Source organism: Stigmatopora argus, chromosome 14 (genome assembly GCF_051989625.1).
Source record: "Stigmatopora argus isolate UIUO_Sarg chromosome 14, RoL_Sarg_1.0, whole genome shotgun sequence".
Lineage (NCBI taxonomy): Eukaryota > Metazoa > Chordata > Actinopteri > Syngnathiformes > Syngnathidae > Stigmatopora > Stigmatopora argus.
In genome coordinates this window covers 17,974,548-17,995,892 of record NC_135400.1, presented here as the reverse complement: position 1 = coordinate 17,995,892, position 21,345 = coordinate 17,974,548, and the positions used below count along the sequence as shown (strand labels likewise).

The 21,345-nt window shown below is 51.8% G+C and overlaps 3 protein-coding genes and 2 long non-coding RNA genes across 8 annotated transcripts in view; 2 read left to right on the top strand and 3 right to left on the bottom strand.

Annotated features, from left to right (window-relative positions):
* Window positions 1-4,207, bottom strand: part of LOC144088604 (uncharacterized) — a 4,858-nt gene extending 651 nt beyond the window's left edge. The window contains exons 1-2 of the long non-coding RNA XR_013304907.1: window positions 3,885-4,207; window positions 3,081-3,235 (exon numbers count right to left, since the gene is read on the bottom strand). This is a non-coding gene — a long non-coding RNA (uncharacterized LOC144088604). The remainder of the gene's footprint in view (window positions 1-3,080; window positions 3,236-3,884) is intronic.
* Window positions 1,626-3,212, top strand: gh1 (growth hormone 1). The gene is made up of 6 exons (XM_077619115.1): window positions 1,626-1,663; window positions 2,148-2,284; window positions 2,350-2,466; window positions 2,579-2,722; window positions 2,811-2,957; window positions 3,069-3,212. Exons 1-6 carry the CDS (start codon window positions 1,654-1,656, stop codon window positions 3,129-3,131), a joined length of 618 nt encoding a protein of 205 aa, XP_077475241.1. The 5' UTR covers window positions 1,626-1,653; the 3' UTR covers window positions 3,132-3,212.
* A 334-nt stretch (window positions 4,208-4,541) lies between the features above and the next one.
* On the top strand, window positions 4,542-14,620 carry LOC144088190 (uncharacterized). Of its 4 annotated transcripts, none has more exons than XM_077618490.1 (20): window positions 4,572-5,099; window positions 5,747-5,824; window positions 5,911-5,976; window positions 6,540-6,691; window positions 6,752-6,836; window positions 6,903-7,011; window positions 7,314-7,434; window positions 7,531-7,663; window positions 8,411-8,467; window positions 8,565-8,633; window positions 8,702-8,791; window positions 8,859-8,962; window positions 9,515-9,968; window positions 11,530-11,631; window positions 11,726-13,141; window positions 13,408-13,555; window positions 13,639-13,756; window positions 13,825-13,984; window positions 14,143-14,229; window positions 14,369-14,620. In XM_077618490.1, the coding sequence occupies exons 1-20, from the start codon at window positions 4,995-4,997 to the stop codon at window positions 14,465-14,467; spliced, it is 3,753 nt and encodes a 1,250-aa protein (XP_077474616.1). In that variant the 5' UTR covers window positions 4,572-4,994; the 3' UTR covers window positions 14,468-14,620. The 4 variants fall into 4 exon arrangements, with proteins under 4 accessions (XP_077474619.1, XP_077474616.1, XP_077474615.1 ...); XM_077618489.1 differs by having other exon boundaries at window positions 4,574-5,099; window positions 11,708-13,141; window positions 14,369-14,618; XM_077618491.1 differs by having other exon boundaries at window positions 4,575-5,099; window positions 7,531-7,600; window positions 11,708-13,141; window positions 14,369-14,618.
* Window positions 10,310-14,458, bottom strand: LOC144088193 (uncharacterized). Its single transcript, XR_013304826.1, has 2 exons — window positions 14,122-14,458; window positions 10,310-13,966 (listed from the first exon to the last, which is right to left on the bottom strand). It is a non-coding gene; the product is annotated as an uncharacterized LOC144088193 (long non-coding RNA).
* Window positions 14,536-20,743, bottom strand: stard3 (StAR related lipid transfer domain containing 3). Its single transcript, XM_077618494.1, has 15 exons — window positions 20,577-20,743; window positions 19,247-19,476; window positions 19,057-19,134; window positions 18,903-18,980; window positions 18,755-18,808; window positions 17,659-17,776; window positions 17,474-17,575; window positions 17,351-17,406; window positions 17,179-17,271; window positions 17,029-17,091; window positions 16,489-16,584; window positions 16,279-16,358; window positions 16,056-16,160; window positions 15,852-15,945; window positions 14,536-15,632 (listed from the first exon to the last, which is right to left on the bottom strand). The coding sequence occupies exons 2-15, from the start codon at window positions 19,460-19,462 to the stop codon at window positions 15,501-15,503; spliced, it is 1,365 nt and encodes a 454-aa protein (XP_077474620.1). The 5' UTR covers window positions 19,463-19,476; window positions 20,577-20,743; the 3' UTR covers window positions 14,536-15,500.
* Window positions 20,744-21,345: the final 602 nt, after the last annotated feature.

The window sequence follows — 21,345 nt, the reverse complement described above, 5'->3', positions numbered from 1 at the left end:
AAAACAGCAACCAAACAAAACGGAATTTCTTTAAAAGGGCACCTATGTCTAATATAAGTGAATAAAACATCTAATATTCACCACTTTGAACACAAGAAACTTGCATTAGACAGCTTGAGACAAATTCAAAGATGTGTCCACACGTGGCGTTGATTAAGGGTCTGCAGCAGGTACACGGTCGATTGGTCGCGGCGACCAAAAGACCGGCGCCTAATCGACCGCACACGCTGCAGAAGCACCTGTAGACTTAACCCCGTTTTCCATAACTATTTGGAGCTGCAGTACTTTTTACATTGAAAAAATTACACGGCACACCAACATCTTAATCTTATAATTTAAAATTAACAATATAATGTAATTTTCATTAAACCTTTATCAACAAGAATCAAAGAAGCCCTCCAACAAATATTTCAAATTCCAATGTTCACTGACCATTGTCGCATAAAGTTGTACCCAATACCACAATGAAAAACAGCAACCAAACAAAACGGAATTTCTTTAAAAGGACACCTACGTCTAATATAAGTGAATAAAACAGTCAATAGTCGCCACTTTGAACAAGGCTTAAGTCTCACGGGCACGTTTGAAACGTTAACATTTAATTCCACAATTTCGACACCGTTTCACAATCCGGCTCATGTCATCAATCACGCCTACGAATAAACTAGTTTCAGCAAAAGATGTTAACGCCAAACACATGCCAGAATACGCCAAAACGGAGAAAAACATTAATCAATTACAAGAGACTTGCATTCGACGGCTGCTTGAAGAAGCAGGGCATGGATAAGATTATTTTTTGTGTCAGAAATACATTTGCCTCGCAAAAATAGTGCATTTTAATTTAGGCCACAGCAAATAACCCTAACCCCTTAACTCTTCCCAGTAGATATTAATAATTGAAAATGATTGCAATATATTTCTAATTCCAGTTTTTAATATTTTGAAAATGTAGAAAAGAAAATCGGTGTGTAACTCGCTAAGTTTCAAGGAAATTTATCACATTTGGCTGCCTTTGTAATTGAGTTCTGACATTAGGGGGCGATTAAAATGCATGCGCAATCGCGGTATCAGCTGTCGGACCGACAGGAATATTAAAAGGCCTTGAAGGTCAGCGCCATGAGTCCATCGGCACAAACAAACGGCCACGACAAGAAACTTTGCGCGCGGGAGCCGAGCGAGTCGGCGATGAGAGACGACCGCGGATGAAAAGCCATGGCGTGGTGACCGGCGAACGGACGAGGGACGCGGACGACGGACAGACGTGACGTCCCCTCCTGTCTTGTCTCGTCTCAAATGCGATGAGGCCAAGGGGACTGGGACAACAACTCTTTGTTGCCCTTTTCAGGTGTCACTGATTGATATTCATACATGCGGATGTGTCAACATCCCAAAACACTGAATGATTCACCTCGGCTTGGGATTTAAGCGCAAAAGTGTGGTTCTTGCGAAAACTTGACATTCTTCTTCCCAAACACTCAATAGTCAAATTTCTACAAAGTACACCGTCTAAATAAATGAGTTGGAATGGGAAATGAAACGGTGTGACAGTGTGGCTTCACAGCGCCCGCGCACTTTTTCCGGCTCATACATGTAAACTCGATTTTGACGCTATAAAAAGGACGGACACGGCGAAGAGTCAAAGGAGGGGTAGCCATGGACAAAGGTAGGAGATCTCCGCCGGCGGCAATTCCCACTTGTGGCGCCATTCCTTACATTGGCTTTTCTTCTTATCGCTTTGGCCAAAAGTCAAAATGGCCATTATCAGAGTTTCTTTGCAAACGAGCAAAACGCCACATACGGCGGAGCAATTGCTCCACCACGTTGGCATCGCTTGACGTCAATGTGGAGCAATTATTCCACATTGGCATCGTTTGACGTCAATGTGGAGCAATTGCTCCACATTGGCATCGCTTCACGCCAATTCCGTCCTCGCTTGACGGACGCTTTTGCGACTTGTGCCAGCCTCAATGCAAAGAGCCCACCAGAAGCTCAACAAAGTGGCTTTTGCCACGTCGACAAAATAGTCATCCGAATAGGGGGAGGGGGCGCTGGTCACCCGCAGCCCGTGTCCCCGTGCGCGAACCGCCAATGACAACCCTGTCCCACTGGAAGACGCGAGCCTCCGTCTGTCCTTCCGTCTCTTGCAGCGGTTCTCTTCCTGTCACTGGCTACGCTGTCCGCCGTGCGTTGTCAGCTGGTCCCGGACAGCCAGCGAGTGTTCGCCATCGCCGTGAGTCGGGTGCAGCACCTCCACCTGCTGGCCCAGAGGCTATTTGCCGATTTTGTGAGTGCGGCCGCGCCGACTGCCTTTGCAAATGTGCGTTTTGCTGATTTGCGCCTTCTCCCTAGGAGGCTTCTCTGCAGATGGAGGATCAGCGCCAGCTCAACAAAATCTTCCTTCGAGATTTCTGCAAGTCCGATTACATCGTCAGCCCCCTCGACAAGCAAGACACGCAACGGAGCTCGGTCGGTCAGCGGGCCCCGACTCATTTCTTGCCATTCAAAGTCGAAGCCAGGGGCGCCACTCCTCGCTGCTCTTGATGTTTGGTCTCTTGGGTTTGTTTTGGGGCGGTTTCAGGTCATAAGGCTGTTGTCCATTTCGTACCAGTTGGTGGAATGTTGGGAATTCCCCAGCCGTTCCCTCTCTGGGGGCTCGGCCCCCAGAAATCAAGTCTCCTCTAAACTTGCCGAACTCAAGATGGGAATTCTCCTGCTGATCAAGGTGAAAACGTAGACGCACATACACGCAAACGCCGAACGGTAAGTCGAGCGAGCCGTTAAGGGCGTTCCCGAACCAGTTGTTCCTTCAGGCCAATCAGGACGAAGCCGAGATGTCGATGGACAGCTCAGCCCTCCAACTGGCGCTCTACGGGAACTACTATCAAAGTGCCACGGACGACGAGTCCTTGGGAGGAATGTACGAACTGCTGGCGTGTTTCAAGAAGGACATGCACAAGGTCAGCGTTTTATGGGCACGCATTCCGTGTGGCTAGCCCCCGCATGATTATTGACACGTGTGCGTGTGTGTGTGTGTGTTTGTGTGCATATGCGTGCGTGTGCATGCGCAGGTGGAAACTTACCTGACGGTGGCCAAGTGCCGGTTGTCACCCGAGGCCAACTGTACCCTCTAGAGCAGCGGGGGTGGTGGCAGTCGCTCGCTCGCCGTCCTCAATTGTCAAATTGGGATGAAATAAAAATGTTGACGTTCAGGATTTCCATTCTGTCTTGGGGGAACCTTCAAAAACGTTCTAATTAGTTTGAATGAATGCATCACAAAGGTCATCATTTGGAATCAATACTCTTACTACTTGTGTCAGAAATAGGTAACAATTGTTGACCCCTTCCCACCACACTATTTTACAATCACGTTTACAATTAGTGTAGTAGATTTGAGTCATTCACTACCAAAGATGCCTAAACAAACTCACCTCAAAGAACAAAATAGGCTAGCAAGAAACTTTTTCCTGGATGGCAATCTAGTCTTTCTTTCTGTCTGTCTGTCAAATGCACAAGGGGGGTTCATGTAGCAACAGGAAAAAAAATTCTGTGGGAAGGGCATATTTTCTGACATGATGTTTGGGCTTCTTTTTTGCTGCGGAGTGCACCGAAGAAGAAGCGTGGCCATTTGCGTTCCCTGTCTTCCGCTTGCGAGTTTCAGCGTGAATTTGGACATTTTGATGAACATTTTTGATTAGGATACATGATATTTAAAAAAAGAAGAATAACCCCGGATGTACTAAAGCCCCGAAGTGTTGAAGGATGACAATACACGTCATCTACTCTGTCGTGCAGATTATCCGTGCGTTTCAGTCATTTCCCGAAATGAAAGTTCGTGCTTGCCCCAAACAAAAATGACACAGTCTAACAGTCTCATTAATATTTACCTGTTTTTCTTCACCTGTGAGCCAGGGATACCGCGCCGTAGTTAGTGGACGGAAAGTGGAGGTCAAATCATTTTCCTTTTCCCGTTTGTGGTAGGAAAGCTAGCTTCGGAGCTTTGTTTAGCTTCTCTTCCTTGAATAATCCGTCCTATAAATGGCTTTGACAGTAAATCTGCAACCAAATCCAATTTCTTCTCCTCCTTCAGCCATAGTGGATTGACAAAAGCGTGATAAAATCAAGACAACAACATATTTGCTTGCGCTTCTGCTAGCACGGGCTAGCTCGTGTGCGCGCTCTCTCTCTCTCTCTCTCTCGCGCGCGCGCGTTCTCTCCCCGCCCAATCACGGCGTGTCGAAACGTCGACGTCGTCGACGTACACCCGCCCACTCGAAGCACCGCGGTGTCGCCGACTCGAAATGTGATTGGCTAAAGCGACCGTCTGTCTGAATGACGCTTGTTTTAAGGGACGGTGCCCGGAGAACTAACGATGAAGGCCTCCGGGCAGATTTCTGAGCCTGGCAACAAATCATGGCTCAAATGTGATTGGTTAAATGCTGAAATACCAAAACACAACCTGGAACCAGCACAAACAGGGGAAAGCAATGAAAGGAAGCTGGCAGAAAGATCATTTGAAATTATTTAATCATTATTCATGGACCTAATATAATTATTATTTGTCTAAGATTTAGTCTAAGATTCATATTTTTTAGGCCAGCAGAAAAGGCGTCACTGATTTTAAATCATGCTAAATTTGAGACGTCACACGTGGTTTTAGTCGATGATGGAGCAGAGCTAGAGGCCACTACAATCCAATCTAGATGCGTACATTTGGTTCCCAGGGTTTGAAAACTGCAGCTGTTTTTCCCCACCCACCAACGCCGTTTATCATAGAAACGTCAAATATTTGCATACGAAACGAAGGTCTCGAAAACGGAGTTAACCCTGAGGACTTTCGTTTCTTGGCTCCCTACCGACGTGTGGTGACGTCGCGCTCGTGACGTCACACTCTCGCCCCGTGCGAGTGACAGACGAGCGAAGCGCACAAAACAAAAGCAAGAGCAGCGAAAAGGAAGAAAGTCACCGAGCACAATTTTGGCCGAATTTGCCCAAAGATGGCGTGCAAGGCGTTTCAGGCCAACATTTTCAACAAAAGCAAATGTCAAAACTGCTTCAAGTCCCGGGAAGTGCACGTGCCCACGCACCCACGAATGGAGAATGTGAGTAGCAAAGCGCAAAGTTGAATTTTCAAACGGCTAAATAATTTGCAACTGTGGTGACAACAAACGTGAGCTATTGCTTCTGATCTTCTGTCTTTGAAAAGCTACAAAGTTGGGCTGTAGTCACTCCTGAAGTTGTCTCAAGGATCTTCATGCTATGATAAAAACACTGCAACATTTCGAACTTCAATACAAACTGAGTCATCGTATCGTGTATTTTTTTTTCATCTATTTGGGGGGATTTGGGTGAGGACTCGACAAACAAATTGTGCTCCATACCTACTTACTCCGTCCAAAACGTTCTATCGTCAACGTATTTGTTGAAGAAGATGAAATCATTTGCTATAAGCTGTAACTACAAGGGGAGTGCAATCACAAAATCGGCTTGCAATATTAAGGGTGCCAGATTGAAGAGTTGAAATAATAAACAGTCCAATTCATTTCATCGGTAGACGTTTTTAATATAGATTTTTTTAATATTTTGCCTTTGCACTTTGTGCTAAAGGCATTTCTTTTTTTCAAGTCAAGTAAGTATGGAGAAGGTGTTCAAACATGGACTGATAAGAGGGCACTGCTGAAAATGTGAAGCACGACATTATTAAAATGTCAACCTTCTGACGTGTGTCGATGACTGATTTTGTACGCAGGCCAAGGCGCTGTACGCTGGCTGGCTGTGTTTGGCGCCCGAAGGCACAGACTTTGAGAAGACCCCAGCCAGATCCAGGGTAAGGGGCGGGCGGCGGCAGCGGCGGTGTGCGAGAGAGAGCGCCTTACCTGCCTGATGACGTTTTGTCCGTCTCTCTTCCCACAGAAGTGGCAACGTCGTTTCTTTGTTTTGTACGAGCACGGTGTGGTGACCTTCGCGCTGGACGATCTGGTGAGGGGCTCCAGATGTTACTGGCCCGGCCGGGATTTGGGATTAGCAAATTCTCCCGTCCCCTCCACCCCATTAAGCCGGTCTCCCGCCCGCATCTTTATCGCCTCCGTTGTGCGGTCGAATTGACTCTTCAACATTTCTCCTTTTTTCTGATAGATGTAAATCAGGGGTGGCCAACTCCGGTCCTCGAGAGCCGCTATCCGGTCTGTTTTCCATGTCTCCCTCCACCAACACACCTGAATCAAATAATCAGGATCGGTATCAATCTTCTGGACGGCTTGCTGACGAGTTGGTCATTTGATTCAGGTGTGCTAGAAGAGGGAGATATGGAAAACACACAGGATAGCGGCTCTCGAGGACCGGAGTTGGCCACCCCTGATGTAAATCAATGACTTGCGTCTTTAAAGCGGCAATGTTGCAAAAATTGGCCCAAAGAAACATTTCCTGACTTTAACCAGCTGGGGCTTCCAACGCGGTGTTGTTGGCAAAAACACTCTCCTGTCAAAGGTCAATACGGAGAGGAATTCACCAGCGGAGCGTCCGTATCTTTTTTGTTCTTCTAGCCGTGCACTTTGCCTCAGGGCACGCTGGACATGAACGCGTGCACGACCATCTTGGATGCGGAAGCGCGGACCGGCCAGAAGAACACATTGTGCATCATCACGACGCTGCGGGAAGTCTACTTGCGGGCCGACAGCAAGGACACCATCAACGGGTACGCCTGTCGATACGCGCCCGCACTCCCGTTCGTTTGACTAACCCCCTCTCCTCGCAGGTGGGGTGATCAGCTGGTGGTCTTTGTGAAGGCCAATGCCGGCAACCTCAAGAAGAAACGCAAAGTGGACGCCGCCAGCATGCAGGTACGCGCCGGGCCCCTACTGTCGTCTCCTCAAAACATCGGCGTCCTTTTTCCTCTACACTTGCAGGTACCTTCTCCCGCCAACATGGCCGCCCCAACCTCTCAAGGGAAGGTTGGCGGCGAAGAGCTGCGACTCCGGGAGATCCGCGTGAGCCCCGCAGTCACCTGCGTGTCAGGTGGAGTCCAATTGTCGACTGTTGGCAATGGCTTCCTACCATTACTCTATGTTTTTGGGGTTTTTTATTTACGGTATGTTTGTTTTGGCTGGGACAAAAAGTTTCCCGACAAAATATTTGTAGTAGTGGCTCTGAAAAGTGGTGACAAGTCAGCAGTCCTAGCTATCGAATGAAAGGGGATGAGATATACAGTAGAGAAGCTGATATATTAAGGATATTGTGCAGGCAGGCGCAAACACCCCAGACCCTTTCCTCAGAATTTCAAACAGAGCCACCAAAGTTGCCCTATATTCTCTGCGCAGACCGCGACGCACGGGACATCGGCGACGCCCGGAAACCTTTCGATCCGTGCCGCGAGCCCAACGAGCAAGAGAGCTGTTCTGCTAAAACGCATGCGCATGGCACAGACGCTCAGCCCGCGGGGTGGGTGAGCGTTCAGACCGCTTAGTGCCGGACCGCCTGCCATCCATCCATCCATCTAACCTTAACTCTAACCCGAGCCCGTTCTGCGCTTTGCAGCCGCGACGCCACGGACCGGCACGTGAGGACGTACGGGGATGGCGGTGACTCAGAGCCCGCCGAGAGAGAGGTAAAGGCGGCGGGCTGGAAGGACCGGATCAACTCTGTTGCGGGAGGGAGAACTTTGGAAAGGGTACGCCTCCAGCTGTCTTGGCGCAAAGCTCTACTGGTCCAACTTTGGATGCCCTGTTAGGCAGTCGCTACCGCTAGCTGTCATCATAATTGCTTCCAAAAACGATCTCACTGATGACAAACTCCGGGTCTAATTAACTCGTGAATTGACTCGACATTTGACGTCCCTTCGAGGCAAAAGGCAAGGCGACTTGGTCATCTCGCTAGCTTACTGGGCCAGTCGCCTGCTTATGCTAAAACTCCCGAGCTCGCTCACTCACCCTAAGCATTTGGAGCTGCTACAAGCTGTCTGGCGGTGGGAGCGGCACCTCCTCCAACAAAAACGACCCACCCCCACCCACCAGTGCCCATCTGCAGGCTAATCCTCACCCACTGCAGACAAACACCCCAACCATTCTACATGACTCTTGACTCTCCAAACGGTCGATCGGAGCGCCTTTTAATGCGACCGGTCTGAATGTTGCGCTTGTGAAGAAAATCCAGCAGGACAGAAAAGAGTGCAAGTTAGAAAAAATCAATAAATCAATAAACAAGGAAAATAGTGTAACAAGACCATTGATTGAATATGCTATACGCTGGCCAGAGAAGATAAAGACAACTCTGTTGAGCAAGGGGACACCCCCTGAGAGAGGGATAGTAGAGAGCTACTAACCCATTGGAGGAGGCAAGACAGCTTGACTCGTGACCCAATTGGCAGTCTTTTCATTCCCCATTTTTCTTTGTTTTTCGTTTTGTTTTGTTTTTGCAGCCAGATTTGTCAGAGTGCAAAAAAGGTTGGCTGGTGAAGTTGGACGAGGACACTCAGGTAGTGGCGTCAACCTGGCTGCCCTCGCTTCCGTGGCCACTTAGTTTGCGAGGAAACTTTGTGCCGCCGCCTCAACATTGTCTTTGTCTTCTCCTAGTGGAGAAAATACTGGTTTGTCTTATTTGCCGACCGCCTGACGTTCTACAAGGACATCCTAGCCGAGGAGGTCCGCGAGCATTGTTCCGCTTTCGTGGCCTTCGGCGGCTTCCCTCAAACTTTTTCCCTTGCGTCCAGGCTTCGGAGCAGGAAGGCCAAGTGGACTTGAGCGAGTCTTTCAAAGTATCGGAGCAGCAGGTGCACAAGAACTACGGCCTTCAGATCCACGTAAGGCGAAATGTCCCTTTGCTTCCGCAGCCAGACCGGCCTCCAAGTTTCTGCCGGCGTCTTCCAGACTCCCAGAGGCGTGTGCACGCTGTCGGCCATGACGGCGGGAATACGGAGGAACTGGATCCAAGCGCTGTTGAAAAACAGGCGCGCGGCCCCCGACGTCAGCGGGTACGATCGTCTTCGACAAATGCACTGAGATCGCATTTTGACAGTCCATGCACTCTTGTTCTTATCCCCGAGTTTTATTTATAACAAGATGTCGCGTAGGGTTGTGCCGTTTGACGTGTGTCCAAATCGCTCCGTGGTCAGCACCTCCGTAAAGGGTATATGGCGGGTATTTGCGTAGAACAGATTTTTCTTCTTTTGTCTGGCTTTGTTGGCAAGAAACAGCATGTTTGGGTAATTCAGTTCGGGAGTTGAACCTGACAAGAGGTTGACGCCTTAAGAGCCGGCGTCCAATCGAGCTTGAGGCAGTAGTGTCCGGCCAGCCAAGCGTTCCGTTGGATCCAACGCAAATCCGCAGGTTTTCTCTAATCTGGGAGTGCCGTGCCTGTAACACTGTCAGCTCTTCCTCCGTGTCCACGTGATTATTACCACAGCTATGATAGGGGAGTAGGAAATTCATTGAGATCCCAAACACTTCCTTCTGTCAGATAATTTGAAGATAGCAAAGCGCAGTGCTAGTTGAATGACATCACGTGACGGTTGCTCTGCATTCAGTTTATCAGGCTTGGCGGGTGGCGGCGGCGACCCGAAGCCCGATTCTCTGCCCAAAGAATGCACGACTCGGGACCGACTTCCCAAGCCCCGGAGCGTTCTGGAGCGGAAGCGGGAAGGCCGCTACAAGACGTTCGACTGGGCCGACTTTCGCCCCCCCGCCGTCTCGGCGGAGACGTCGGACGTGGCTCGCTCTGCCACCCCGCCGTCGCTGTCGCCGGCCCCGTGCGGCGATCTGGAGAAGAAGAGGAGGAGGGAGGCCAGGAGGAGGCGCTTCGAGAGCATCCTGGGCTTGCCTCCCGGCCGAGAAGTGATGGGCGACGCGGCGGCCGCTGCCACTCTCAAGCACCAAATGGAGGCCTGCTGGAAGCAGGTGGAGAGGAAGAACTCCCCGAGGAGCAGCAGGATGCACCGCATCGACGACAAGGCGGAATCGGCACACGACTGTGCTGAGGCGGTCAGTACCGGCACGGGGGCGTCGCGCAGACGCCCGTACTCGAGACTGCGCCATTTGACCACCGACTCGTCAGGGAGCAAAATAACCAATTCCTAAAATAACTCACACTCTCTCACTCACTCACTCACTCGTCAACTAAGGTAGTGGCTCACCAAGCAAATGATCAAACTCATACCATGCCAATGAATCGATCAGCAAGGACTGCTCAGTCACCAACTCATTTGTCCATTAGCTGAGCCGGAGAAACAAAGGCACTCGGCGAACCCCCTTTGTTAGGTTCATCCAATTGTAGGTTTATCCTTAGGTTTTTCCGTATTCAGCTTTCAATAAAAAGGCATCTGTAGTCACATCCACATTTAATTCTTGCAAGAGAGAATACATCCATCCGCGTCTCCGGCCAAGATCATTCTAACAACTCGAAGTCCGTTTCGCTAATTTAATCATAAGATTTTCACGCCATGCCCCACAGAAGTCTAAACATTCGTAGAGTCTCACAACAATTTTGTACAGTTATCAAAACAATTGTAGGACCTGTCGAATCTTCCCAAGCGAGTTTCGATGCGAACCCTTCAGCGAAGAGGGGCTTCCCAAAACAGTCCAAGGTTCCCAAGAGCGCTTGTTGTGAGTCCATCTTCCGAAGCCGAAAACAGTCCTCAGTTCCCAAGAGCACCTGTCGTGAGTCCTCCTTCCGAAGCCGAAAACAGTCCTCAGTTCCCAAGAGCACCTCTCGTGAGTCCTCCGAAGCCGAAAACAGTTCGCAGTTCCCAAGAGCAATTGTTTTGAGACCTCTCCCTGCCCATGGCCATTCCCTGTCCTCTCGATGTGAACCACAGTTCTTACTTTAGCAAGGCATGCATTAAAATGGCTTTTATTAATGCCAATAACTCTAACATAAAAGCACAGCGTTCAACACATTTATATATTGTTTAATATTGTTACACATTCAGGATGAGCATTACTATTCCTAATAAGCAAATATATTGATTAATATAGTAAGCATGTTTATAATAAGGCTTTCTATTCCTAAATAAGCATTGCAACCACATTTATAATAATGATTACTCCAACACCCTTTCTGCTAAATAACTCACTTGACAACTCGCTCATTCACAAAGCAATAAACTCATTACGTGCCCAGGTCAGTAGCTCACTTGCTAACTGACCTACTAACAAAGTGACTATAGACTGTAGTAGTTGCCACTCACTCAGTAAATCAGTTTGAGGGTCTGACCTACCTGATTGATTGGCCAAACAGAAAAGACAATAATGGACTCCAAGCAGTTAGTTGTCTCGGGAACATTATGGTCTGTTAGAAACGATGAATCTCAGCATTCTGCTAACTGCTGCTGGGCCAACAACTGGCCACCCGCTAACTCAGGGACAAAGTAACAACGCTCGCTCGACTCCCAAAGTCACAAACGACCAAGTCACCGGCCCCATAACGAGCTCAGCTGCTGACTAATTGACTGGCCACGCCCAATCAGTCAGTCAAGCTGAGAATAGCGAGTAGCTGCCCGTCTCAGCTGTGCCCGCCTCAGACGTGCCCGTTTTGCCTTTGCAGCTGGAGGAACTGAAACGTCAGCTGGAATTGTCCGAGCGCAGCCGACGAGAACTGGAAGCCCGATTGAGGGTCTGGACTTCCTGCGACGCCGCCGCCACCACGGTAAGCCTCTACATTCTTCTTCTGCTCCATCAAACCTGACTACCTCACATCTCCCCTTATCTGGCCTTGACTAAAGTTGCAAAATTTGCAAAAGTCCAGAGATGAGCTCCACGCTCCGGGATACACCATCCCCGAGTGGCCCCGCTGCGACGAGACGGACGATTTGCTTACCGTCCGGCGCCAGAGCGCGGCTTCCCCCCCGTCAGACGACGACTGGGACTTTCGGACGGTCGGCCCTCCCCCGAACGGAAGTAGGGACCGGGAGGAATTTGCGGGAGACTGCAGAGAGCTCCCCGGAACGGATGCGCCACCCCGTCCGGACTCCGAAGGCGACCGTGAGCTCGTTAGGGAAGCGCGGACACCGGGCGGCCGGGAGAAGGGCCGCCCCGGCGAGGCCGACCGCGAGAAGGGCAGTCCCTGCGAGGCCGACCGCCAGATCCCACGTCCGGAAGAACTTCCCGGACTGGCGGAGAGATTGGAGGTCCCGGAAGAAGAGCTTCCCGGACTGGCGGAGAAGCTGGAGGTCCCGGAAGAAGAGCTTCCCGGACTGGCGGAGAGGCTGGAGGTCCCGGAAGAAGAGCTTCCCGGACTGGCGGAGAGGCTGGAGGTCCCGGAAGTGGAGCACGGGCCGGGGGAGGACGAGCGCTCCTTGCTCCGGTGCTTCCGAGCCACCGAGGCCAAAGTGGCCGAGATGGAGGGGAAGCTCCGCGCTTTGGAGCTGAGTTGCGAGCGGCTGCAGGCGGAGAATGGCGCCCCGAAGGAACAAAATGCCCCGTGTGGCCGGGCCCTCGGGTCCGCCGCCGCGGATCAAAGCACACGACGCCTGCTGGAGTGGAGCGAGCTCAAGTGGAAGGTTCTGGACAGGTTCCTGGAGGTTGTGGACAGACTGGACACAGGAAAGACAAAGACGGGCGACCAGGAGGAGGCTCCGGACCAGCTGAAGCCGGAGGAGCTTTGGAGCGTGCTCTTGGACGGCGCCGTCGCTTCCCGTCTGCCAGAACGAGACGGAGCGCTCCCGGACACCGTCTCGGAAAATCGAATGACGACGTTCGGTGGCGATACACTACCGGAAGACGGGAGCCCCTCCGGCTTAGAGGGGAAATGCGTTCCGGGCCTTCTGGGAAGGGTTCTGGGGACACGGGACGACCCGGAGAGCGGCGGCAAGCTGGAATTCTTGGGGACGATGGCCCAGATCATCGCATCCTGGATCAACACCACGTCCTCCGGCGCCCGGGAGAAGGCGGGAATGACGGCGGACCGTTTGCGAGCCACCTTCATTTTCTCCACCGAGGCGGCCTTCTGCTGTCACGTGACCAGCAAATGCGACCGCTTGCTGGAAGAAAACGCCCGACTACGGCGCAGGCTCTCCCGCCAGGAGGGTCGCGTGGCTAGCCTCGACGAGCGGGAAGACGCCGGAGAAGCCTCTACGATGACGGGCCGCGTGCGGGATCTGGAGGGGCGGCTGGCCTCCGATCGGATCCGACACGAGCGGGAGATGCAAAAGATCAAGGTGAGGGAGGGCGCTCCGTCAGACGCACTTTGACGTGAAAAGTCTGGGGTTTACCCCTCGCTAAACGTCACGTTTACATTAGCCCGGACCGAGAGGCAAAGTGGCGCCCGACGTTTACTTCCCGAGGGATCGTTTCCCTCATTTACAGTAAAAGCATCGGTCTCTTATTGGGTCCTTGGGCGTGCGGCTAAATGTCGGATTTGGTGTCTGGGTTAGGGGTTAGATGCGTTGTTGGCCAACCATTAGAAATGCTAGCGGTTTTTCAGGCGGAGTGCGAGCGAGGCCTGGCCACCATGGAGGATTGTCACGTGACGGCGGTGGAGGAGCTGCAGCGGCAACACCAGCGGGAAGTGGAGAGCCTCCTAGCCCAGAGAGACCGCATGCTGGAGGAGGAGGCTGTCGCTACGGCAACCGGTGAGCCGCCGCACCCGACGGAAGCCGACGGAGCCGAGCCGGCCGCCTTGAAAATGGTCAACGGCGGATTTCTCGTCCGTCAGCCATGGAAGCCATCCAGCACGCTCATCGCGTGGAACTGGACGGGGAAGTGCAGAGGAGATGCCGGAGCCTCAACGTGACGGGGAACGCCCTGTTGGAAGAAGTCTACAAACAGCACAGGTACACGAGCCGCCCGCCGAACGCCCTCCGCCCGCGAGCCCGCCGCACGTAAGGCACGGATGTGTCAGCCAGGAGCTGGCGGCGTATCAGCGGCAGCTGGACGATCTGTCCTACGGCTTGACAATCAAGTGCGTGGAGATGACCCGCGTCGCTCAACAACTGGACGCCCAGAGGGAAATGTTGAGCCGGTGGCAGAAAGAGAACCGGGACCTGGCCGAGCAAAACCAGGTGACTCAAATCCCGACCGAGTCGAGACCCAACGGTTCGGCTTGGGCGTCCTCCGACATGTGGCCGGAGCAAATTCAATTGACTTAGCGCCACCATCGTCATTACACGAGGACGAGGCGACTCTCCGGCTGACTTACCATTCCGTCGTCTTCCCGCAGGAGCTGAGCGCTCAGCTGGCGGCCCAGGTCGAGGGTCCCAGCGCGCTCCCCGCGGACAGGGACGCCGCCGGTCTTCGCAAGATGCAGGTGAGCCCGTGGCACGCCCACGACACAGCTCGCTGGGGTTCCTACGTCTCGTGCCGAAATCTACTCGGGAGTCCAAAATGGGGCACTGGCCCCGCTTTCTTCTTCACCACGAGTCTCAAATGCTGCCTTGTGATTCCAGTTGCTCCTGCGCGTAAAGGAAAGCCAGCTCCAGAGCGCCAGGCGCCAGTCCGCCGCACTGCGCGAGCGCCTGCGAGAGGCTCAAAGTCGGCTGGGGTGACCGCTCAAAAGCCCCTCCCCTCCCCTCCCCGCCAATGTCTTGTTCTGCTCATGTGAATGTTCCAGCGCTCTGTGTGTGAGTGAAGAATGAAATATTTATTTTCAAGTTTCTCTCAAAATAAAGCCCCAAAAATGACCCTTTTGTGGTGGTGCCGATATCACGTAAATAAGAAAAACATTTTGATAATGGCACAAAATGCACGCATGAATGATAGGAATATTGAAAAAAGTTGATCAAATCATGAGAAACCAAGGCAACGACGCTAAACCGACTCACAAGTACGCCTATTAGTGTGTGCTTAGTAAGGCAGTTTTAAAGGCCGCTGCATTTTTGAGAAAAAATTACCCCAGGATTTTTTTTTAAAACTAAGTTGATCATGAAAGGCAGGTGAAAGATTCATTCGATAAATACGTGTGCGCTTATCTGAACAAATGTGAGCAAGTCCAAGTGGTGTGTGGAAGTGTACAACTGGCCAATATGTGCACAAATGAGGACAACTTGTCGTTGCGTGGTTCACAACGTCCAGAGTGGGTGGCAACGAGGACAGACGGGTGCATTTTTTTTCTCTTTATGATTTTGACACACAGGTGGATTTTTTTTGTCTTTGACACAGCGCGTGCGCTTTCACAAGGACACAATGCAAAGATTGGCTCGAAGGCACCCAAAACATGACTGCGTTGCATCGTCCGCATTTCCTTTTTTTTTTTTCCTTTTCTTTTACACTCACGTGGGATGCCAGCAAAGAACAATTTTGCCGTCTTTGGGTGGACGGCTGGCGTTACCGTCATATTGCGGCTCGCTTGGGCCGACACCGGGTATCCTGCCAATTGCCGTGACAAGTTCCAGTTCGGATCAATTCCCCATCCTCCATTTCCACGAACACCCCACGGGCCCAACGTAAGTCCAAGGCAAGCTCCACCAGTCATCTTCCCGTCTTCCTCCCTCTCGCGAGCGAGTCGGTCGAGGCAGACGCCGGGGAGAAAGGGGAAGGCAAGGCTCGGTCGGGAAGGGGCGGAGCGCCCCCCGAGGGCTCCTAGGAGGCGTGCTGTTGGCGGGGGCCGCGCGCCACGGGCCGCAGCTCGGCCATGCGCAAGCGCAGGTGGGACATGAACTCAAACATGGTGGCGGCGAGACTCTGGTGGATGAGATAGCGCGGTAGACGACCCTGAGAAGAAAAAAAAAAAACACAAAAAGCCCAGTTGGGCACCCCCACTTTAAAGCAATGAGGTTTCTGCTGAAACGGGAGGCACCCGATTGCAATCCACTACTTCCAAGAGAGAAGATGGCTAAAAGGCCCTCCTTTTGATGGGTCGGAACTAAAAGCCCTTTGGGAAGAGTTTGCCCGGCCCTGCCTTCGAAACCGCTCCGAGTTGACCCTCCTCACCTTCAAGTCCGTGTTGAGGATCCAGATGAAGGTGCAGACGGACGGGTTGCTGCTGGACTTGAGGACCACAAACCCCCCCGGGCCGTTCTCTCCCCTGTTGTGGAACAAGTCAGAGGAGAAAGTAGTCGGTCGACCGCCAAAGGATTTGGAGGGAGGGACTACGACGCTAGAAGAGAAGTGCGGATCCTTCAGCCTTTTCCCCACCTGACGTAACGTCCGCCGGGCGCCTTGGCGTCGTGAAGGGCAGCCACGCCGGCTGACAGGTAGCGGTCTCGTTGGCGCTCCACCCTCCTTACGTTTACAAAGTCCCTGCGCCAAAGAAAGGCCCACGCTAAAAGGGGTGCTGGAGGAGGAGCGGCTAAGTCCAAGGCTAAGGGCAATGGCTAAGGGGAAGACCAAGGGGAAGTCTAAGGCGAAGGCCAGTTACCGCGGGGACACCACTCCGCCGGCCGCCCCGGCCGAGACGTCGTAGGTAACCAGCGTGTTGTCGTCCACTCGCTGCAAGACCTGGGGGGGGGGGGGGGTTAATGGGAGACAGCTCAACTATTTGAAATCAACAAACACAGACTAACAAACCATGACATCCGAGTCTGGGCAGACGGGGAGTCGGTCGGTCGGTCGGTCGGTCAAGGCTCACCTGGCAGGCCGACACGGTTCTGTTCCACCGCACCATCTTCTCGGGCTGCAAGATGACCTCCTGGTACACGAGCTCAGCTGGACACTGCAGCCAGGCCTCGGAAAGCAAAAAACAAAGACACATCACGTACTCTACGTTCATGTCCCAAAATGCTATTTTGATGAAAAAATGTGGAATGTCTTTCAAACGCCCACGCCAGTCAATACAGGTTTGGCGTCCGTCACAAAAGAGGCCCCTTCCAACAACGAGTAGTATTCAAAGCTCTTTTCACGAGACCACATCCAGCTGGTTTTGTTTGATGCGCATTTTTGTGCCCTTCTAATTTCTAATTAGCAGAGACCCATTTGGCGAGGCCAGTTTTCCCCGCCGGTGGAGCCGAGCTCCGGCTTCAAACGAAGCCGAGAAAGACCGAGCGCCTCGCTAACGGGGGAGATTCTAAGCCGGAAAACGTGGCCGCCGGGAGCCACGTTGACGATCGGCCCGTGCGGATTTCAAAAGCGCTGACCTCGCGACGACGGCGAAGGGGCGCGGGCCCCTCACCTTGAGGATGAAGGCTTTGCCGTGGAATGGAATCTCCAGGGTGAAGACGGCGTCGCCCGCGTCCTGATGCAAAGGTATGGGGAAAACTTAGTCGAACGCAAACCACGCAAAACAGGAAAGGGAATTTTCCAACGGAGGGCAACGACTCACGTTGTTCTTTTCAAACTTCCAATTCTCTTCCTGGGCAAGAATCTGCTCCACCACGGTCATGGCCTCACGCCCCTGTCGCACCAGCTCCTTCTCCTGCGGCCAGGGCAGGGCAGGCGCACAAAGTCAAGAGAAAAGACCGGCCACGTGGGCGGGAATTTGCCGTTCTCTTTACCCGAGCGGTGACGGCGCGCCGGCCGAGGCCCTCCTCGTCCGGATCTTCTTCGGACCCTGAAGGGCATAGAAGCGGAGTCGGGCCACGGACGGGAGGGAGAGAGGGCGCTCGGTCTGGCCTCACCGGCAACCGATTCGGGCGGCGAGTAGAACTGTCCGTCGGACACGGCGCGAGGATACGTGGAGGAGACGCGCTCGCGGGCCACGTTCACCGCCGCCAGGTAAGCTGAGGACACAGCCGAGACGTCCGGAAGCTGGCTTTTGCTTTGCCCGCCATCCCTTTCCAAAAGGACGGCCGCCGGCTCCCACCTCGCTCGTCGTCCGCCTCCTGCGTGAGCACCTTAAAGTCCAGGAACCAAGTCTCCAGCCAGGCCACCACAAAGGAGGTGATGGGCAACACGTACCCAAAGGCGTTCTGCGAGAGAAGCTGGACGGACACAAGTCAAGGTGTCCGTTGCGGCCGTGCCAAACGTTACCGCTACGTGGCTCTGAGTGCGGCTAGGGCTAGGCATTGACGCACGGCGTACGTGCTGAACCTTGTTTTTTTAAACCCCGCGGACCCTGGGCAAAAGGGCTACTTTCCTACTCCATTGAAAATGGCATCACATTCTTCCCACCCCTGCCGCCGGTGGGGGGAAAAAAAAAAAACAGTTGTGGTGGGGCAACTACATTTGGAGTGATGGCTAGCAAAACCAAGCCAGACAGACTTCCTCTTTTAGAAAAGTGACTGAAAGCAAACGTTTCAAGCGGGCTTCTGCATTTTCTTCCTAGACCTACTGCTATAAATTTTCCATTGCTTCCAATCACTTGACTTTTCTCGTCAGCGCTTTGAATTATCGCGTGCATCCGCTAGGAAAGGGGTCGGGAACCTTTTTGACGAAGAGAGCCACAAACAATTCATATTTTCCAATGTTATTCCTTGTGAGCCATACTACCAATTTAAAAGTCAAACTATACATACATGTAAACAAGTGCCTTTTCATTTTTTTTGTCATTTCACCACTTTAAGTGGAAAAAAACTGAATATTTTTAAAAGATTCTCATGCTGTTGCTAATCAATGAGGATGCATTCCAGAAGAGTCTACTGCAAAAAATAAAGATTAAAGCAGTTTTAAATGTAATATCTCAGTTCTGTCAACAGCAATTTCCATATTTTAGCTCACAGGTTGGCAAAGAGCCAGATGCACCCATCAAAAGAGCCACATGTGGCTCCCGAGCCATAGGTTCCCTACCCCTACGCTAGGACATTCGGCAGGGCTAGCACGTGGCATTTTGGCAGAACATCATCGGCCGGGCCCCCCTTTGCACAAGTGAAAAAGACGGGCGGGCGGACGGATTTGGTCGAAAGCGACGCGTCTGCCTAGCACTCCGCTCAGAAGAAAAAGGAGTAACGCTGGGCGCTCACGTTAGAAATGATGACCTTGACCACCAGGAAGACGCTGGTCACGAGGGTGGTGACCTGCAAAAGGGGGTCGGCTTGAGAGGCGCCCGGACGAAGGACCCGGCCGGCCGGCCGGCCGGCGCCCGAGACCGTCCCTTCCGAAAGCACTCACCGCGATCACCCACCAGTGCCTCAGTCGGAAGGCGGCGTAAGCCGCTTGAAGGCACAGGAAGCGGAAGAGCGCCAGGATCTGCGGCGGACGTTTTCACGTGACCAAATGACCCAACGGGGGAGCCGGCGACTGGCCTTTTCCCGTGCTTACTTACAAAGATGTCAAAGAAGGAAGACTTAAAGTTGTAGTGGATGACCTCCTTTTCCAAGCTGTCCGAGATGGAGCTGGAGATCTGCACAGAGAGAGAGAGAGAGAGCTAAAAAAGGTAACCCTGGGGCACCCAAAGGCGGTGGCAAGGAGGGGGAAGAAAAAACAAGAATAAAGAAAATCTCTTTTACTCTCACGTTAAGCTCAATGATCCACAGCAGCGAGATGAAGAGCAGGTCAAAGGTGACGAAAAGGCAGAAAGTGCGGCGCACGTCCGAGATGCTTTTGTGCCGGGCGGGCGGCTGCTGCAGCAGGTAAGTGGACGGCAGCGATAGCCCGGTAGAGTACGAGGCGTTGAGCGAGGCAATGGCGGGCAGGCTGGCCCCGAGCTCCCCGTACTCCGCACCTGACATTTTTCCCGCTTCACCTGAAACGAGCAAGTTCCATTGACAACATCCACTTTGTTATCCTTAACAACTCTTTGACCGCCGTCCGGCTAGAAGGGGGCGTCCGAGCGGACCGGGCGTCTATCGCCGTCAGCGGCCCTCGTCACCGGCCGAGTGGGACGCTACGGGTGACGGCCATGTGAGCTTAGGAAGCTTTCGTTCAATGGACTATGGGAAGTGGCCCCGGCGTTTTCTAAGCCCGGCGGGCCTACCGCTTTTTCTTGCCCTCGACGGCTAAGCTAATGCCCGCAAAAGAATGCGTGCAGCCTAGATCAAAAGTTGTTTCAAGGCGGCTCTTGGCGGTCAATATGCGAAGAACCCCGTGCCACCTCTCTGCTGTGGCACTCAACAACTTCTTGGCACGGGCCGCCGTGCTTTTGGGCTTCACTGCCACCGGGCTTGGCCACTTTTCTTGGGGGAAACCCTGGCACCAAATTAAAACGGTCGGGAAAGTCGATAGTATGATATCATTTGTACTCTGACCATTCCTAAAGCGATTTCGTGCAAACTTTTCAAATCAAATCCGTACTACCCCTGATTTCCGGAGCATTTGTTTACTAGTACGAGAGTCCAAAGGGAATCCATTTGATTCGGAGTTTCAAGTGTCCCTTTGAGGAAACATGTTCCTGCCATTCGTCGTCGCTCTCAAGTTGACGTTGGAAATCCGTCCTCGTCACGGGTCGCCTTTTCCTCGCAAAACGAGCGAGCGTTCGAGGAACGTCTGCTTCCCAGCGCCGAGTCGGCTAAGCGAGAAAGCGAACGCACTCTCGACTGTCCAAATACAAGCGAGAGAAAGGGGGGGGGGGGGGGGGGGGGGGAGTGAGTGAGTGAGAGAGCGAGTCCCTCATTCCTCAAGCTGTCCAGATACAAGCGAGAGAAAGATAGAGCCCGTTACTCCTCGAGCATTTCTTAATAAGCCTAGCAGCCGCTCGAGTTAGCTTCCTTCACTTTCCTTACCTTGGCTAGCAAGCTAACTAGCTAGCTAGCTAGCTTTGTGTGGAACATAGCACGCGCGAAGCCTTATTCAAACCCCTCGCGTGCGTCTTCATTGTAAAGTACAGTATTTGACGGTTTAACTTACTGGTTTTACAGCTTCATCGTGACAATTTATCCGAGCAGCCTGTGCGAGCTCACGAAGAGCAAGAGTAACAAGGAAATACTACAAGTCCCCTCATTTTTTGGTCGGCTGACGGTAAATCACGTGACCCCGAAACGCCCCAAAGAACACGAAAAGAAAACGAAACAAGTCAAATGGGCGTTTTGTCAAGATGCCTTTTAGTAGTGGTTCTTCGGAACAAAAAACGGCTCACACATTTGAACTACAGTTACGCTTTCATATTGTTTACAAATGCATTATATATATATATATATATATATATATATATATATATATATACATACATATATACATATATATATATATATATATATATATATATATATATATATATATATATACATATATACATATATATACATATATACATATATATTTACATATATATATATACATATATACATATATATATATATATGCATTACATATATACACACACATCTATATATATATATATATATATATATATATATATATATATCGACACGATGAAATGATAGGAAACTCATCGATGGGAATTCTGTGTTGATGATGACTCAAGGGGGACGAGAAAACGGGCCCTTTATTTAACGCTTGTGATGAAATTGAAAATACAAAGATGATGTGACCGCCACCACTGTCCCTGCCTGAGACAAATGGCTGTTTTGCCAATGGGAGATATTTACCATTCATTTTGGGGCCCAATAGACTTTCCTCCATCCTCCGAGTCAAGTGTTAAGGTACTTTGGCCACC

Excerpts from the sequence above, each read along its gene's own strand:
- gh1 (XM_077619115.1), top strand. Across the intron at positions 2,467-2,578 it reads AAGACACGCAACGGAGCTCG|GTCATAAGGCTGTTGTCCAT; the intron begins GTCGGTCAGCGG and ends GGGCGGTTTCAG. Across the intron at positions 2,958-3,068 it reads TCAAGAAGGACATGCACAAG|GTGGAAACTTACCTGACGGT; the intron begins GTCAGCGTTTTA and ends GTGCATGCGCAG.
- LOC144088190 (XM_077618489.1), top strand. The coding sequence starts at position 4,995 with ATGGCGTGCAAGGCGTTTCAGGCCAACATTTTCAACAAAAGCAAATGT. Across the intron at positions 7,664-8,410 it reads GAGGGAGAACTTTGGAAAGG|CCAGATTTGTCAGAGTGCAA; the intron begins GTACGCCTCCAG and ends TTGTTTTTGCAG. Across the intron at positions 13,985-14,142 it reads ACCTGGCCGAGCAAAACCAG|GAGCTGAGCGCTCAGCTGGC; the intron begins GTGACTCAAATC and ends GTCTTCCCGCAG.
- stard3 (XM_077618494.1), bottom strand. The coding sequence starts at position 19,462 with ATGTCAGGTGCGGAGTACGGGGAGCTCGGGGCCAGCCTGCCCGCCATT. Across the intron at positions 18,809-18,902 it reads GGCACTGGTGGGTGATCGCG|GTCACCACCCTCGTGACCAG; the intron begins GTGAGTGCTTTC and ends CCCCTTTTGCAG. Across the intron at positions 16,161-16,278 it reads GGCGGAGTGGTGTCCCCGCG|GGACTTTGTAAACGTAAGGA; the intron begins GTAACTGGCCTT and ends TCTTTGGCGCAG.